Source organism: Hyperolius riggenbachi, chromosome 1 (assembly GCF_040937935.1).
Source record: "Hyperolius riggenbachi isolate aHypRig1 chromosome 1, aHypRig1.pri, whole genome shotgun sequence".
Classification (NCBI taxonomy): domain Eukaryota; kingdom Metazoa; phylum Chordata; class Amphibia; order Anura; family Hyperoliidae; genus Hyperolius; species Hyperolius riggenbachi.
The window spans coordinates 355222331-355240526 of record NC_090646.1 but is presented as its reverse complement, the minus strand read 5'-3'; the positions used below and the strand labels follow the sequence as shown (position 1 = coordinate 355240526).

General features: G+C 43.1%; 1 protein-coding gene across 3 annotated transcripts in view; it reads left to right on the top strand.

Annotated features, from left to right (window-relative positions):
• The window catches only part of CILP2 (cartilage intermediate layer protein 2), a 91693-nt gene that overhangs the window by 68903 nt on the left and 4594 nt on the right, over positions 1-18196 (top strand). For all 3 annotated transcript variants that reach the window (XM_068271269.1, XM_068271271.1, XM_068271270.1), the window contains exon 6: positions 6162-6270. In XM_068271269.1, the coding sequence (XP_068127370.1) occupies positions 6162-6270 (109 nt within the window). The remainder of the gene's footprint in view (positions 1-6161; positions 6271-18196) is intronic.

Below are 18196 nucleotides of genomic sequence, written 5' to 3'. Positions count from 1 at the left end.
ATGTGTTTATTCGTGCATGCATCATCTATAAGTTCCAAAATAAAAGAGGTACATTTTAAATTATTATCTAGATGGTATAGGACTCCAGCCAAGTTAGCTTGTCTGTATTCAAGTATGGATGATACAGTGCTGCCTATAATTATTCATACCCCTGCCAAATTTTGACTTAGTTACTTTTATTCAACCAGCAAGTTATTTTTTGACGGGAAATGACAAAGGTGTCTCCCAAAAGATAATAAGACGATGTACAAGAGGCATTATTATGGAAAACAATTATTCTCATCTTTTATTTGCATTTGAGCAAAAAGTGTCTGGTCTAAAATTATTCATACCCTTCTCATTAACCAATAGAAAAGCCTATTACAACAATGAAACTCTTCCTACAATTGCAGACCAGCTTTTTACTATGCAATCAATTTCTAGATAAAAAAAGCAGTAGAGTCTTGTACCGTGTTAGCCATCAGTAAAAGCAAGAAGTTTTGAACCAAGATGATACCATTTACTGGATAACTTAGAAGAAAAGCAGTAATCTTTCAGGTATGAAGCCTTCATCAGAGTGATTCCTGTATACTGACAAAACTTAAGGTGGCCACTAATGATCTAATTTCTAGCGAAAAATCATTCGAGCGATCAGAAATTCTGTTTGGAAGTGAAATATTGTAATACATCGTTCACCACACCATCAATGAACCAATCGTTGCTTCGGAAAATCCAAATTTTGGTTCAACGAAAACTCATTCAGACAAAATTTTTTTCACTCATTCATAATCGATTGTGTCCACCAACAGAGATTATTTACAACCAATCCAATCAGAATTTCTGATCGCTCAAACGATTTTTCGCTAGAAATTGGATCGTTAGTGGCCACCTTTAGAATACAACTTATATACACTGGACATTAAAAAGGAGATACATTGCTCTGCAATAATTTATTGCAGAACAGCACATAGATATATGAGTGCTGGTAGTATGGCTGCAAAGGTTGAAGAAGTGTGGGGGAGGGGTCAGTCTGTCAGCACTCAGACGATATGCCCTTCACTGTATAAAATTGGTCTGCATGGTTGTCATCCCAGAAGGGAGCCTCTTCTAAAGGATGATGCACAAGAAATCCTGCAAACAGTTTGCTGAAGACAAGCAGACGAAGGACATGAATTACTGGAACCGTGTCCTGTGGTCTGCTGAGCCCAAGATAAACTTATAAGGTTTAGATGTTGTTAAACATGTGTGGCAGCAACCAGGTAAGGAGTACAAAGACAAGTGTGTCTTGCCTACAGTAAAGCATGGTGGTGAGAGTGTCGTAGCTTGGGGCTGCATGGGCGCTGTCAGCGCTGGACAGTTACAGTTCACTGAGATAACCTTGAATGCCAACATGTACTGTAACATACTGATGCTGAGCATGATCCCCAACCCCCCTTCAGAAACTGGGCCGCAGAACAGGATTCTCACATGATCACAACCTCAGGCACATCTCCAAGATGACCATTGCCTTGCTAAAGTAACTGATGGTAAAAGGGTTGGTCAAGACCTAAACCCTATTGAGTACAGTATCTGTGGGGCTACTTCCTTCAAACAGAAGGTGGAGGAGCACAAGGTCTCTAACATCTACCAGCTTCATCATGGAGGAGTGGAAGAGGATTCCAATGGCACCATATGAATTCACTTTTTTGCCAGTAGTTTAGACATTAATGACTATGCGTTGAGTTATTTTGATAGGACAGAAAATGTACACTGTTATACAGGCTATACACCGACTACCTCACATGGGGCTCGATTCACAAAGCGGTGCTAACCCAGTTAGCATGCCTAAAAGACTTTAGGCATGATAACCATTGCACCATGCTGGTGAAAAGGCAGTTTAGGCGTGATAAGTTTAGGTGTGATAAGTTTAGGTGTGATAAGTTTAGGCATGCTAAGTTTAGATAAGTTTAGATCGCTTGCAAAGTCCCGCACGCAAAGCAGCGCCATTAAACTTTATACAAAGTGCACCAGTCTTTGCTAGCGTAAAACTTTTGATCAGCTGTGCACTGCGGTGCTAACGCAGTTGGCGCTTAAACTTAGCATGCCTAAACTTATGACACCTAAACTTATCATGCCTAAACTTATCACACCTAAACTTATCACACCTAAACTTATCATGCCTAAACTGAGTTTAGGCATGATAAAGGGCTTTTCACCAGCGTGCTAACTGTTAGCACCGCTTTGTGAATCAGGCCCATTGTATCAAAGTGTTGTCCCAAGAAAAGATATAATAAAATGCTTACATAAATGTGAGAAGTGTATGCACTTTTGGGAAATACCGTATGTACAGTGCATATGTTAAACTCATCACATCACATGTCAGTTCACATCACATGTCAAAATCCATTAAAATGTCATTTTAATATTACCACTTTACAAATGAAGCAGGAATGAATAGATGTATTGTGCTATTGGCTGTCACACAGACTTCTTATATGCATCTCGTCACAGTTTTGCCAGTCAATCAGAGAGCTGCATTTACAGAACTACTGTTAGGGCACACTTGTCGATTGCCACCAGATCGACCAACAGATAGATCCCTCTCTGATCGAATCTCATCAGAGAGGGATCTAATGGCTGCCCATACACTGCACACAGATTTTGAATCGATTTCAGCATGAAATTGAATCACAACCTGTGGAGCTGCCGCTAGTGTTGGGCGAACAGTGTTAGCCACTGTTCGGGTTCTGCAGAACATCACCCTGTTCGGGTGATGTTCGAGTTCGGCCGAACATCTGATGGTGTTCGGCCAAACTGTTCGGCCATATGGCCGAACTAAGAGAGCATGGCCGAACGTTCCCCGAACGTTCGGCTAGCGCTCTGATTGGCCGAACGGGTCACGTGTAGTGTTGGGCGAACATCTAGATGTTCGGGTTCTGGCCGAACATGGTCGCAATGTTCGGGTGTTCGAGCCGAACTCCGAACATAATGGAAGTCAATGGGGACCCGAACTTTCGTGCTTTGTAAAGCCTCCTTACATGCTACATACCCCAAATTTACAGGGTATGTGCACCTTGGGATTGGGTACAAGAGGAAAAAAAAATGTAGCAAAAAGAGCTTATAGTTTTTGAGAAAATCGATTTTAAAGTTTCAAAGGGAAAACTGTCTTTTAAATGCGGGAAATGTCTGTTTTCTTTGCACAGGTAACATGCTTTTTGTCGGCATGCAGTCATAAATGTAATACAGAGAAGAGGTTCCAGGAAAAGGGACCGGTAACGCTAACCCAGCAGCAGCACACGTGATGGAACAGGAGGAGGGCGGCGCAGGAGGAGAAGGCCACGCTTTGAGACACAACAACCCAGGACTTGCATGAGGACAAGAAGCGTGCGGATAGCAATTTGCATTTTGTCGCCATGCAGTCATAAATGTAATACAGATGAGAGGTTCAATAAACAATAAACAGTAATTGGTGTTGTCCAGAATGCGCACAATGCGTGGGTCGCGTTCAATGCAGTCCTAGGCCGAAGAGGTCATAGCCTAGGGTCACAAAAACCTGTTTATTTGGGCAATTTCAATGGTGGCGAGTCTGACGTACATAAATCGCAGCAATGGCCGTTAGCAACGTCTGAATCTCACGAAATGTCTCATGCAGGTAGAAGAAATATTGTTAGACTTGGGCTCCAAAGATGGGTTCCCTACATCTCTGCAAACCAGAGTTACAGGGCTCCAAATTTGGTAAAATCCCCCATAGGCTTTAATTGGGCCTCCTATTTACAGTTCCAAAATCTCACATCTTTTCAAAGGGCAATTGCTCAGCAGTGGCAAATTTTTTAGCATTGTAGGGACCCTTAGGGGGAACATGACTGGTGAGTTTCGGGCCCCTAGGCCGAAGAGGTCATAGCCTAGGGTCACAAAAACCTGTTTATTTGGGCTATTTCAATGGTAGTGATGGTGACGTACATAAATCTCAGCCATGGCCGTTAGCAACGTCTGAATTTCACAAAATGTCTCATGCAGGTAGAAGACATATTGTTAGACTTGGATTCCAAAGATGGGGTCCCTACATCTCTGCAAACCAGAGTTACAGGGGTCCAAAATTGGTAAAATCCCCCATAGGATTTCATTGCCTCCATATTTCACTATCCAAAATCTCACATCTTTTCAAAGGGCAATGGCTCAGCAGTACCAAATTTTCTAGCATTGTAGGGACCCTTAGGGGGAACATGACTGGTGAGTTTCGGGCCCCTAGGCCGAAGAGGTCATAGCCTAGGGTCACAAAAACCTGTTTATTTGGGCTATTTCAATGGTAGTGATGGTGACGTACATAAATTTCAGCCATGGCCGTTAGCAACGTCTGAATTTCACGAAATGTCTCATGCAGGTAGAAGACATATTGTTAGACTTGGATTCCAAAGATGGGGTCCCTACATCTCTGCAAACCAGAGTTACAGGGCTCCAAAATTGGTAAAATCCCCCATAGGCTTTCATTGGGCCTCCTATTTACCGTTCCAAAATCTCACACCATTTCAAAGGGCAATGGCTCAGCAGTGGCAAAACTCACCAGTCATGTTCCCCCTAAGGGTCCCTACAATGCTAGAAAATTTGCCACTGCTGAGCAATTGCCCTTTGAAAAGATGTGAGATTTTGGAACTGTAAATAGGAGGCCCAATGAAAGCCTATGAAGGATTTTTACCAATTTTGGAGCCCTGTAACTCTGGTTTGCAGAGATGTAGGGACCCCATCTTTGGAATCCAAGTCTAACAATATGTCTTCTACCTGCATGAGACATTTCGTGAAATTCAGACGTTGCTAACGGCCATGGCTGAGATTTATGTACGTCACCATCACTACCATTGAAATAGCCAAAATAAACAGGTTTTTGTGACCCTAGGCTATGACCTCTTCGGCCTAGGGGCCCTAAACTCACCAGTCATGTTCCCCCTAAGGGTCCCTACAATGCTAGAAAATGTGGTACTGCTGAGCCATTGCCCTTTGAAAAGATGTGAGATTTTGGAAAGTGAAATAGGGAGGCAATGAAATCCTATGGGGGATTTTACCAATTTTGGACCCCTGTAACTCTGGTTTGCAGAGATGTAGGGACCCCATCTTTGGAATCCAAGTCTAACAATATGTCTTCTACCTGCATGAGACATTTCGTGAGATTCAGACGTTGCTAACGGCCATTGCTGCGATTTATGTATGTCAGACTCGCCACCATTGAAATTGCCCAAATAAACAGGTTTTGTGACCCTAGGCCATGACCTCTTCGGCCTAGGACTGCATTGAACGCAACCCACGCATTGTGCGCATTCTGGACAACACCAATTACTGGGTTTATACCCTTCTGGATCCACGGTACAAACACAATGTTCCAAAACTAACTTTACAATCAATTTTCTCAAAAACTATAAGCTCTTTTTCAAATATTTTTTTTCCTCTTGTACCCACTCCCAAGGTGCACATACCCTGTAAATTTGGGGTATGTAGCATGTAAGGAGGCTTTACAAAGCACAAAAGTTCGGGTCCCCATTGACTTCCATTATGTTCGGAGTTCGGGTCGAACACCCGAACATCGCGACCATGTTCGGCCTGTTCGGCCCGAACCCGAACATCTAGGTGTTCGCCCAACACTAGCTGCCGCTGCCTCTGCTTGCCTCGCCTCCCCCAGCCAGCAGCAATGATATTACTTGTCCGCCGGCACGAGTTCCTGGGTCCGTGCTGGCCTTCTTCTTTATCTTCTCTTCACTTCCTGTCCCGAGCAGAAGTTCAAACAGTAGAGGGCGCTCTACTGTTTGAACGTCCCCTTCTCGCAGGACGGGACAGGAAGTGAAAAGAAGTTGGAGAAGAAGGCCAGCCGGAGCAAGGGACAGCATGGACCCAGGGACTTGCGCTGGCAGACAGGTGATGTATTGCTGAATCGGTCGTCGCCGAATCAAACGCTGTTAACAACACACTTCCGACCCGTCGGCAATCGAGAACATTTTCCACCTGGTCAAATCGACTGAATCGATCGATTTTGGATGGAAATTGATCGATCAGTCAACATTTGCGTTAACGAATTCACAGCAGATTCGATCATGGTGATCACAATCTGCTGTATATTGGCAGGACATCGATGTAATGTATGGGTACCTTTACATATTTTTTATTTAAACTGTACACTTTTAACTATGTTTGAAAGTGCTCTTTTATTTTATTTCCAGAAATGCCATACATGGTTCAACATCCCTACTCAAAGATCAGAAGAGTAGGACAAAAGGTGACATTGTGTTGTGAAGCAACTGGGAATCCACTTCCCACAAAATACTTCTGGTAAGAATTTTATATTTTCTACTCTCTCTTCTGCAGAATATATTGTACTGTATGTTTATGAAAGTGCTGCCTAGGCCGAACACTACTGTTTAAATGAAATGTGACCACATGGGTCTACTTCTTAAAGGGCAACTGAAGTGAGAGTGATATGGAGGCTGCCATATTTATTTCCTTTTAAACCATACCAGTTGCCTGGAAGCCCTACTGATCTTTTTGGCTGCAGCAGTGACTGAATAACACCTGAAACAAGCATGCAGCTCATCTTGTCAGATCTGACAATAATGTCAGAAACACCTGATCTGCTACATGCTTGTTTATGGTCTATTACTAAAGGTATTAGAGGAATAGGATCTGCAGGGCAGCCAGGCAACTAGCATTGCTTAAAAGGAAATAAATATGGCAGCCTCCATATTCCTTTCTCTTCAGTTGCCCTTTAAGGCAGGCAAATCCATACCTTCACTTTGAAACAATTTTTAGCTATGGGTTGCTCCAGTCATTCTACCCTTAGTTTCTAAATTTAGTTTTCCTGTTTGCCTCCAATAATATTTCGTAATTTTAAGAAAACATAATAGGCAGATATCCATCAAGAAATACTGGTACAGGAAGAGGGTATCATTCTGCACACTGCCAACAACCTATTAAAATCATGGCAGAAAGTGTTGCCACAGGAGCAGGCAGAGAAACACATTTCCAGGCCCATACAGAAACAGCAGACATAGACAGTAATGGACTTAGTAACTCAGCCCACTTCCCAGTCTTTATTAACCTTAGCAGTAGACCAGCAGTAGATTTAGAGTACATATGTTTTATAAATGAAGTTTACACTAGACACTGAAGTCACAGCTTGTGGAATTAGCTGGAATTATTATAACAGTCTCTTTATCACCACCATTCTCTTGCAGCATACTGATGCCCTTATTTGCACAAAAATACAGTGGGTTGCAAAAGTATTCGGCCCCCTTAAAGTTTTCCACATTTTGTCATATTACTGCCACAAACATGAATCAATTTTATTGGAATTCCACATAAAAAAAGACCAACACAAAGTGGTGTACACATGAGAAGTGGAACGAAAATCATACATGATTCCAAACATGTTTTACAAATAAATAACTGCAAAGTAGTGTGTGCATAATTATTCGGCCCCCTTTCATCTGAGTGCATTCAGATGCCCATAGACATTGCCTGATGAGTGCTGACTAAATAGAGTGCACCTGTGTGAAATCTAATGTCAGTACAAATACAGCTGCTCTGTGAGGGCCTCAGAGGTTGTCTAAGAAAATTTTGGGAGCAACAACACCATGAAGTCCAAAGAACACACCAGACAGGTCAGGGATAAAGTTATTGAAAAATTTAAAGCAGGCTTAGGCTACAAAAAGATTTCCAAAGCCTTGAACATCCCACGGAGCACTGTTCAAGCGATCATTCAGAAATGGAAGGAGTATGGCACAACTGTAAACCTACCAAGACAAGGCCATCCACCTAAACTCACAGGCCGAACAAGGAGAGCGCTGATCAGAAATGCAGTCAAGAGGCCCATGGTGACTCTTGACGAGCTGCAGAGATCTACAGCTCAGGAGGGAGACTCTGTCCATAGGACAACTATTAGTCATGCACTGTACAAAGTTGGCCTTTATGGAAGAGTGGCAAGAAGAAAGGCATTGTTACCAGAAAGCATAAGAAGTCCCGTTTGCAGTTTGCCACAAGCCATGTGGGGGACACAGCAACCATGTGGAAGAAGGTGCTCTGGTCAGATGAGACCAAAATTGAACTTTTTGGCCAAAATGCAAAACGCTATGTGTGGCGGAAAACTAACACTGCACATCATTATGAACACACCATCCCCACTGTCAAATATGGTGGTGGCAGCATCATCAGCAGAGACAGGGAAGCTGGTCAGAGTTGATTGGAAGATGGATGGAGCCAAATACAGGGCAAACTTGGAAGAAAACCTCTTGGAGACTGCAAAAGACTTGAGACTGGGGCGGAGGTTTACCTTCCAGCAGGACAATGACCCTAAACATAAAGCCAGGGCAACAATGGAATCGTTTAAAACAAAACATATCTATGTGTTAGAATGGCCCAGTCAACATCCAGATCTAAATCCAATCGAGAATCTGTGGCAAGATCTGAAAACGCTGTCCATCTAATCTGACTGAGCTGGAGCGGTTTTGCAAAGAAGAATGGGCAAGGATTTCAGTCTCTAGATGTGCAAAGCTGGTAGAGACATACCCTAAAAGACTGGCAGCTGTAATTGCAGCAAAAGGTGGTTCTACAAAGTATTGACTCAGGGGGCTGAATAATTACGCACCCCCCACTTTGCAGTTATTTATTTGTAAAAAGTGTTTGGAATCATGTATGATTTTCGATCCACTTCTCACATGTACACCACTTTGTATTGGTCTTTCACGTGGAATTCCAATAAAATTGATGCATGTTTGTGGCAGTAATGTGACAAAATGGGGAAAACTTCAAGGGGGCCGAATACTTTTGCAAGCCACTGTATGTCCAACATAGTGGAAAGGAGCTTCCCTACATGTCAGGAGTCATTTCAATCCAACCGCATCCCTACAAATCATTTCATATAATCTTTATTTTGCCATTCCGCATTGCATCCTTGCTTTGCATTGGTGCTCCTTGTGGCAAAAGAAGGAGTGCAGTATAGTTGCTGGGAGTTTCCTTAATTGTAAGAAGTGATTTTCAGACAAATGGATACTTAAAAAACATTTCAAGCTACCCTAATGTTGACTTCTCCATAGCACCCTCGCTTTGCGCTGGTGTCTCCTTCTGTCACAATAGGTCCAGTATTGTTGCAGAGAGAGTTTCTAGCAGTTTGATGCAATGTCAAGCACACAATACATCCATGCAAAAAATACCTAAAACCACATTAATTTTACCTTTCTGATTGACCTCAATATTTTCCACTTTCTGTTTCAAGATAAGTGGAAACTGGCAGTGGCGTAACTAAGGAGATGTGTGCCCCAATGCAAGTTTTACATTGGGGCCCCCCCCCCAAGCACTCTATACATAACAATTGATACAGCGCACCAAAACCTGCCAATGGCAACTACAGTGTCAGAGGTGGAAGAAGGGGATGGGGAACAGTTTGTTAATGATTACCACTATTCAAAGCATCTGTAGAAGTGATTACTAGGGGGAGGCGCATGCGCGGCGCGACTTAAGATCGCCGCTTGATCTCCGAGCTCCCGATCCCGTCCCTGCGCTGCTACGGATTGCAAACAGCAGCGGAGTTCTATACTGTAGGCAACGGTGCGGTGAGACTCCAGAGTGTGTGCTGAATAGACCTATGGGTGGTAAGTGCCGTTCCGGGCGAAATCAGAGCCGTTCGCTGGATCACTACTTCCTGAGGCCTAATCCTCCCTCTCAAGTCGGACATTCTAAGATGGCGTCTAAGACATCCAAGTCGGACCCCGCGGCCGAATACATCACAAAAGAGGTACTAGAGGGGTGTTTGGCAGACCTTCACAAGCGGGTGTCACAATCTATAAAGGACACAATTACATCTGCACTATTGCACATTAGATCTGACATTTCTATAGCGCTATCTCGTACTTCCACTCTTGAGCAGGAGGTCGATACCCTGAAAAGCAGATGTACATATTTAGAGGAGGAAAACGCTAAACTAACAGACTCGGTGAAGGCTCTGCAAGTCTGCATAGATCTCAAGAAGATAGTGAGAATAGGGACCGCAGACAGAATTTACGCTTCAGAGGAGTCCCTGATTCTGTTCACCCGGCAGACAATAAGCAATACTTAACTAATCTATGTGAGACTATTTCTCCAGAAACACCAAAAGAAATGTGGCATTTTGACAGGGCACATCGTGCTATCGGCCCCAGAACCACAGGAGCTCCACTTCTTCGTGATAAGAGTGGCTGGATAGTGTACTGGTTAAGGGCTCTGCCTTTGACATGGGAAACCAGGATTCAAATCCTGGCTAGGTCAAGTACCTATTCAGTAAGGAGTTCAAGGCAAGCCTCCCTAACACTGCAGGGTGGCCTCTTGAGCGCGTCCCAGTGGCTGCAGCTCTTGAGTGCTTTGAGTCAGACAGGAGAAAAACGCTGTACAAATGTTCGGATTATAATTGCCTGCTTTCACTTCTATGAGGCTAAGGAGACTATTGTAATGGCGACTAGGAATATGACCACCTATAACTTTCAAGGCACTGATATTCAAATTCTGAATGATATCTCTCCCATCACTTTAGCAAAACGGAAGAAACTCACATCTGTTACTTTGCTTTTACGTGAAAAGGGAATCCCTTATAGGTGGGCATACCCCTTTAAACTGATCGCTGTCAAGGAGGGAGTAGTTCACGCAATTTCAGACCCAGAAGATCCCGGCGATCTACTAAAAGGTCTGGGCCTCCGCCTTACAACTCCTGCGACCTCTCTTACTAAAGATTTGGAGTCCTCACACTCCCCGGACCACCAATCTCAATCACCTACCAAAGAGCAGAAGGTTTGATCTAGGGTGCCTTATCCGTGACTCTTACATGATTTGTGGTATGCAGGGTCGGGGGAGATTTGCTTGTTGACCGGCTGTGCCTGGTCGAGTTGTGTTTGTTACCCCTTTTGTGGTCTGAATAGGGTCGCACCCAATCTGAGTTTATGTTAAACTCAGGAGAAGAAAACTTTCAGTATGTCATGCTCTGCTTGCTTAATATGTATACTGTGGGGCTTACTTGCAGAGCTACTTTCTTAGCTAACAGAATGCATCTTAATTTCTGTTCTACTTTCTCTTTCTTTTCATACCTTTTTGCTATTCTCTTTTCCTTAGAGTAAGGGACTTTAATTTTTCAATCTGTCAATAGGGTGGGTAGCCCTTGGGATTTTGTACCCAAGGTGATAAGCATTTTATTTTGGGATAATCATGATTAAATTACTAACATTGAATGTCAAGGAACTTAACTCGATCAGAAAACGTTATTTGGCTCTGCAAGCTCTGGAAAGGTCAAAAGCAGACTTTATTTTCTTGCAAGAGACACGGTTTTCCAGTTTAAAGCCGTGTTTTCTGAAGAGCAAAACGTATCCCGTGACATATCTTGCTAGTTCACATTTCAAAAAGGCGGGAGTTGCCATTTTAATCCGTCATTCATGCCCCTTCATAGTCACTGATGTGTGGAAAGATCTCCAGGGTCCATACCTGATTGTACGTGGTTCACTACATGGAGTTGAATTGATTATTGCTACAATTTATGCCCCAAACAAAAATCAAATACAATTTCTTGATAAAGTGCTCTCTAAAATTTCAAATTTGGGTTGTGCTAATACTATAATTGGCAGGGACTTCAATCTGATTATTTAAAAAAAAAACTCCCGCAGCCGCCCTGGCGATCTTAATAGAACGCCAGGGTGGTTAAAGAGAATCTGTACTCTAAAATTCTTGCAGTAAAACGCATACCATTCTCTTCATTATATTCTCCTGGGCCCCTCTGTTCTGTTTCTGCCACTCCCTGCTGCAATCCTGGCTTGTAATTAACCATTTTAGGCAGTGTTTACAAACAAAAAACATGGCTTCTAAACACTCATGCAGAGCTTGGAGAGGGTGTGTAAAGCTTCTGCCAATGACAAGCAGTGCTGCACATTCCACACATTCCAGCCTCAGCCGACAGAGTTGACAGAGGAAAGAAGATTTATTACAGAGACAGTGCAACTAGAAAAGGTTGCAGTAAGACAGGCCACATTAGAACAGGCATAGAAACTTATAGGATAGAAGAAATAAGGCTCAAAATTTTGTTACAGAGTCTCTTTAAATGCTCAGATTACACAGGATGAAGTTCGGGATACCCTGAAACCTTTAAAACCACCTAAGGCGCCTGGATGACTCACAGGAAAATTATATCTTGAGCACAAGCCAAATACAAATACCAAACTCACAGAAATATCATCAAATACAAGATCAATTTTCCTGTGAGTCATCCAATGTTGTATACATGATACGCTGCATGAAATGCCCCTCAAGAGGAATCTATATAGGAGAAACAGGACAAAAACTGCGCACAAGAATGAACCATCACCGCTTTAAAATCAATGAAGGTAAAATGGACACACCAGTGGGCCAACACTTCTGTGAACCAGGACAAAGCATGCAAGATCTAAAAGTACTTGTTCTTAAGGGTAACTTCAAAAATGATCAATCAAGAAAAGTTTCTGAGTACAAATTTATGAAAATGTTCAAGACATTAACAGAAGGTTTAAATTGTGGAACAGGATTCATGACACCTTATGTAACATGATTGATTTGGCTTCATGATCTTCAGAAACCTGCTGGATTTCATGCATGGTTGCACTAACTCACTGGCTCCAGCCTGCTGATCACCTGACACCTAACGGATAAACAGTAACCAGCACAACTGTCATCTTCGTGTTTACCATTTATCTGCATCAGTGTTTTACTTCACCTAACATCTGGAAATATGCCTGACGAAGGGGACTAGATCCCAGAAAGCTTGCATCATTTAACTCTATTAGTTAGCCATTAAAAGGAATTATTTTTTACAAAACGTTGTTTTTTTCTACCTATATAATTTGGCTAACACGGTACAGAAACTTTTTTGCTACTATGATCAGGAATGTAAAATTTTGTTGTTTGCCGACGACATATTATTGACAATATCAAATCCGTTAATCTCTTTGGCGTCTCTAAAATTGGAATTAGAATTGTTTGGTTCTGTTTCTAATTATAAAGTCAACGATTCTAAAACGGAGGTCCTTCCTCTAAATATTCCTGATCACCAGCTTTCTTCCATTATGACGGGTTATCCCTATAGATTACAACATACAACTCTGAAATATTTAGGTATATTTATCCCTAAATGTAATCCCCAAGTGGTTCAACACATCATTACTCCTATGATTTCCAAGTTGATGGCCGATATGGCTAAATGGGAAAAATTTCCAATCTCATGGTTTGGTCGTATGGTTTCATTTAAAATGAACTCCATTCCCAAATTACTGTATGTGATGTCTGTTATGCCATTGAACGTACCTAAACATACATTTCTCCCTTTACAGCTTAAGCTTTTTCAATTTATTTGGCACCACAGACCTACCAGAATAGCAAAATCAGTTTTAATGCTTCAACATCAGCATGGGGGGCTCTCCATACCAAATCTGTTTAATTATTATATAGCTTGTCAATTACGTCAAATGCTTGCTTGGCTTCCAAATTCCCACATGCTTCCTGGTCACAGATGGAATTCCACCACTTCATTCCATGGCACCCTAGTTCTGCTCTTCGGACAAGCTCCAAAATTATATCACAATCGGCAAAAATATTTTCGTCTATTGTCAATAATTTACACTTATAGAACTCACTTAAAAGAAAAATGCAATTATTCCCACAGAACTCTGTTCTCCATCCTGTCCTAGGATCTCTTCATTTCACTCCTGGTCTTAGTTACTCCAATTCTTCTGGATGGCACCTTCATCAAATCTGATTTATTGAGGACCTTTTAGACCCCTCTGACAACAGAATGTTATCATTTGATTCATTAACCACTTGCCGACCACCCACAGCCGATGGACGGCGGCAAGGGCTGGGCCCAAACGACCGCAATACGCCCATCGGTGGCGGCGGGCGTGGTTATGCGCCGATCGCGTCACACGTGACGATCAGGTGCCGGCGACCGGCTCCGCCCCCCTCGCGCTGTAACTCGCTGGCCGTTCAGAAGCAGGTTACTAGCTATAGGATCGCCGCATACAAAGTGTATAATACGCTTTGTAATGTATACAAAGTGAATTATACAGGCTGCCTCCTGCCCTGGTGGTCCCAGTGTCTGAGGAACCACCAGGGCAGGCTGCAGTCACCCTTGTCTGCACTCAAGCACTGATATCCCCCCCCTTCCCTCTGATCACCCACAGCACCCCTCAGACTCCCCCCCCCTGCCCACCCCCCAGACCCCTGTTTGCACCCAATCACCCCCCTAATCACCCATCAATCACTCCCTGTCACTATCTGTCAACGCTGTTTTTTTAGTTAGTCCCTAAACTGCCCCCTGGGGGCTCCTGATCACCGCCCACACTCTCAGATCCTCCCCAGACACCCCCCCAGCCTCCCCCCTGTGTACTGTATACATCTATCCTCCCCTGTCAATCACCTGTCAATCACCTGTCATTCACCCGTCAATCACCCGTCAATCACCACCTGTCACTGCCACCTATCAGATCAGACGCTAACCTGCCTCTTACGGGCATCTGATCACCCTCCCACACCATCAGATCGCCCGCAGACCTACCCTCAGATCACCTCCAAAGTGCATTGTTTACATCTGTTCTGCCATCTAATCACCCATCGATCACCCATCAATCACCCATCAATCACCCCCTGTCACCACCTGTCACTGCTACCAATCAGATCAGACCCTTATCTGCCCCTAGGGCACCCAATTACCTGCCCACACCCTCAGAATGACCTCAGACCCCCCCCAGACCTCCCCCCTGCCTACCCCACAGACCCCTGTTTGCACCCAATCACCCCCCTAATCACCCATCAATCACTCCCTGTCACTATCTGTCAGCGCTGTTTTTTTAGTTAGGCCCTAAACTGCCCCCTAGGGGCTCCTGATCACTCCCCACACCCTCAGATCCTCCCCAGACCCCCCCAGCCTCCCCCCTGTGTACTGTATACATCTATCCTCCCCTGTAATCACCTGTCAATCACCCGTCAATCACCAGTCAATCCCCCGTCACCACTTGTCACTGCCTCCCAACAGATCAGACCGTAACCTGCCTTTTACGGGCATCTGATCACCCTCCCACACCATCAGATTGCCTGCAGACCTACCCTTAGATCACCTCCAAAGTGCATTGTTTACATCTGTTCTGCCATCTAATCACCCACTGATCACCCATCAATCACCTCCTGTCACCACCTGTCACTGCTACCCATCAGATTAGACCCCTATCTGCCCCTAGGGCACCCAATCACCCGCTCACACTCTCAGAACGCCCTCAGACCCCAGCCCAGATTACCTCGCCAGTGCATTGCTTGCATCTATTCCCCCCTCTAATCACACCTTGAGACACCCATCAATCACCTCCTGTCACCACCTGTCACCCCCTAGCACACCTACCCATCAGATCAGGCCCTAGTTTGCCCTGTGTGGGCTCCTGATCACTCGGCCAAACCCTCAGATCTCCCTCAGACCCCCTTCCGATCACCTCCCCAGTGCATTGATTGCATCTATTTTCCCCTCTAACCACCTCCTGAGACACCCATCAATCACCTCCTGTCACCCCCCCTAGCACTCCTATCCATCAGATCAGGCCCAATACAACCTGTCATCTAAGAGGCCACCCTGCTTATGACCGGTTCCACATAATTCGCCCCCTCATAGACCACCTGTCATCAAAATTTGCAGATACTTATACCCCTGAACAGTCATTTTGAGACATTTGGTTTCCAGACTACTCACAGTTTTGGGCCCCTAAAATGCCAGGGCAGTATAGGAACCCCACAAGTGACCCCATTTTAGAAAAAAGACACCCCAAGGTATTCTGTTAGGTGTATGACGAGTTCATAGAAGATTTTATTTTTTGTCAAAAGTTAGCGGAAATTGATTTTTATTGTTTTTTTCACAAAGTGTCATTTTCCACTATCTTGTGACAAAAAATAAAATCTTCTATGAACTCACCATACACCGAACAGAATACCTTGGGGTTTCTTCTTTCTAAAATGGGGTCACTTGTGGGGTTCCCATACTGCCCTGGCATTTTAGGGGCCCTAAACTGTGAGGAGTAGTCTAGAAAACAAATGCCTCAAAATTACCTGTGAATAGGACGTTGGGCCCCTTAGCGCACCTAGGCTGCAAAAAAGTGTCACACATGTGGTATCGCTGTACTCAGGAGAAGTAGTATAATGTGTTTTGGGGTGTATTTTTACACATACCAATGCAGGGAGGGAGAAATTGCTCTGTAAATGGACAATTGTGTGTAAAAAAGAAATCAAAAGTTGTCATTTACAGAGATATTTCTCCCACCCAGCATGGGTATATGTAAAAATACACCGCAAAACACATTATACTACTTCTTCTGAGTACGGCAGTACCCCATGTGTGGCACTGTTTTGCAGCCTAACTGCGCTAAGGGGCCCAAAGTCCAATGAGTACCTTTAGGATTTCACAGGTCATTTTGAGACATTTGGGTTCAAGACTACTCCTCACGGTTTAGGGCCCCTAAAATACCAGGGCAGTATAAGAACCCCACAAGTGACCCCATTTTAGAAAGAAGACACCCCAAGGTATTCCGTTAGGTGTATGACTAGTTCATAGAAGATTTTATTTTTTGTCAAAAGTTAGCGGAAATTGATTTTTATTGTTTTTTTTTCACAAAGTGTCAATTTCAACTAACTTGTGACCAAAAAAAATCTTCTATGAACTCACCATACTCCTAACAGAATACCTTGGGGTGTCTTCTTTCTAAAATTGGGTCACTTGTGGGGTTCCTATACTGCCCTGGCATTTTAGGGGCCCTAAACCGTGAAGAGTAGTCTAGAAACCAAATGCCTCAAAATGACCTGTGAATAGGACGTTAGGCCCCTTAGCGCACCTAGGCTGCAAAAAAAGTGTCATATGTGGTATCGCCGTACTCAGGAGAAGTAGTATAATGTGTTTTGGGGTGTATTTTTACTACACATACCCATGCTGGGTGGGAGAAATCTCTCTGTAAATGGACAATTGTGTGTAAAAAAAATAAAAAAATTGTCATTTACAGAGATATTTCTCCCACCCAGCATGGGTATATGTAAAAATATACCCCAAAACACATTATACTACTTCTCCTGAGTACAGCGGTAACACATGTGTGGCACTTTTTTGCACCCTAAGTGCGCTAAGGGGCCCAAAGTCCAATGAGTACCTTTAGGATTTCACAGGTCATTTTGCGACATTTGGTTTCAAGACTACTCCTCACGGTTTAGGGCCCCTAAAATGCCAGAGCAGTATAGGAGTCCCACAAATGACCCCATTTTAGAAAGAAGACACTCAAAGGTATTCCGTTAGAAGTATAGTGAGTTCGTAGAAGATTTTATTTTTTGTCACAAGTTAGCGGAAAATGACACTTTGTGAAAAAAAAAATCAATTTCCGCTAACTTGTGACAAAAAATAAAATCTTCTATGAACTCACCATACTCCTAACAGAATTTTAGCACCTCATGAAACATGACAGGTGCTAAGAAAAGTCAGAGATGCTTCAAAATGGGACAATTCACTTTTGGCACCATAGTTTGTAAACGCTATAACTTTTACCCAAACCAATAAATATACACTGAATGATTTTTTTTTTATCAAAGACATGTAGCACAATAAATTTGGACAAAAATGTATACAGAAATTTTACTTTATTTGAAAAATGTCTGCACAGAAAGTAAAAAAAATCTTTTTTCTGTCAAAATTCATGTATTTTTTGATGAATATAATAAAAACTAAAACTCGCAGCAGCAATCAAATAGCACCAAAAGAAAGCTGTATTAGTGACAAAAAAGGAGGTAAAATTTATTTAGATAGTAGGTTGTATGACGAGCAATAAACCATAAAAGCTGCAGTGGTCTGAATGGAGAAAAAGTCCTTAAGGGGTGAAAAGACTGTGGTCCTCAAGTGGTTAAAAGAAAAACTTAATCTTGATAATACTCATTTTCTTCAGTTCCTGCAAATCCGCAACTTTCTGTGTTCTTTATCACCTTCATTGATTTTTCCTAAGAAGTCTGAATTTGAGTCTATCTGGGAGTTGGGCCCTCAGCAAAAGGGTTTCATTTCATTACTATATTCATGGGTAAATTATCCTATTCGCTATAATTCTAGTTATAGGCACACATTTATGGCTTTATGGGACGAGGTATGTGGTACTGAGACTCATAATGATTCATGGTCTAGAATATGGGTTAACACAGCCAAAACTTCCATTTG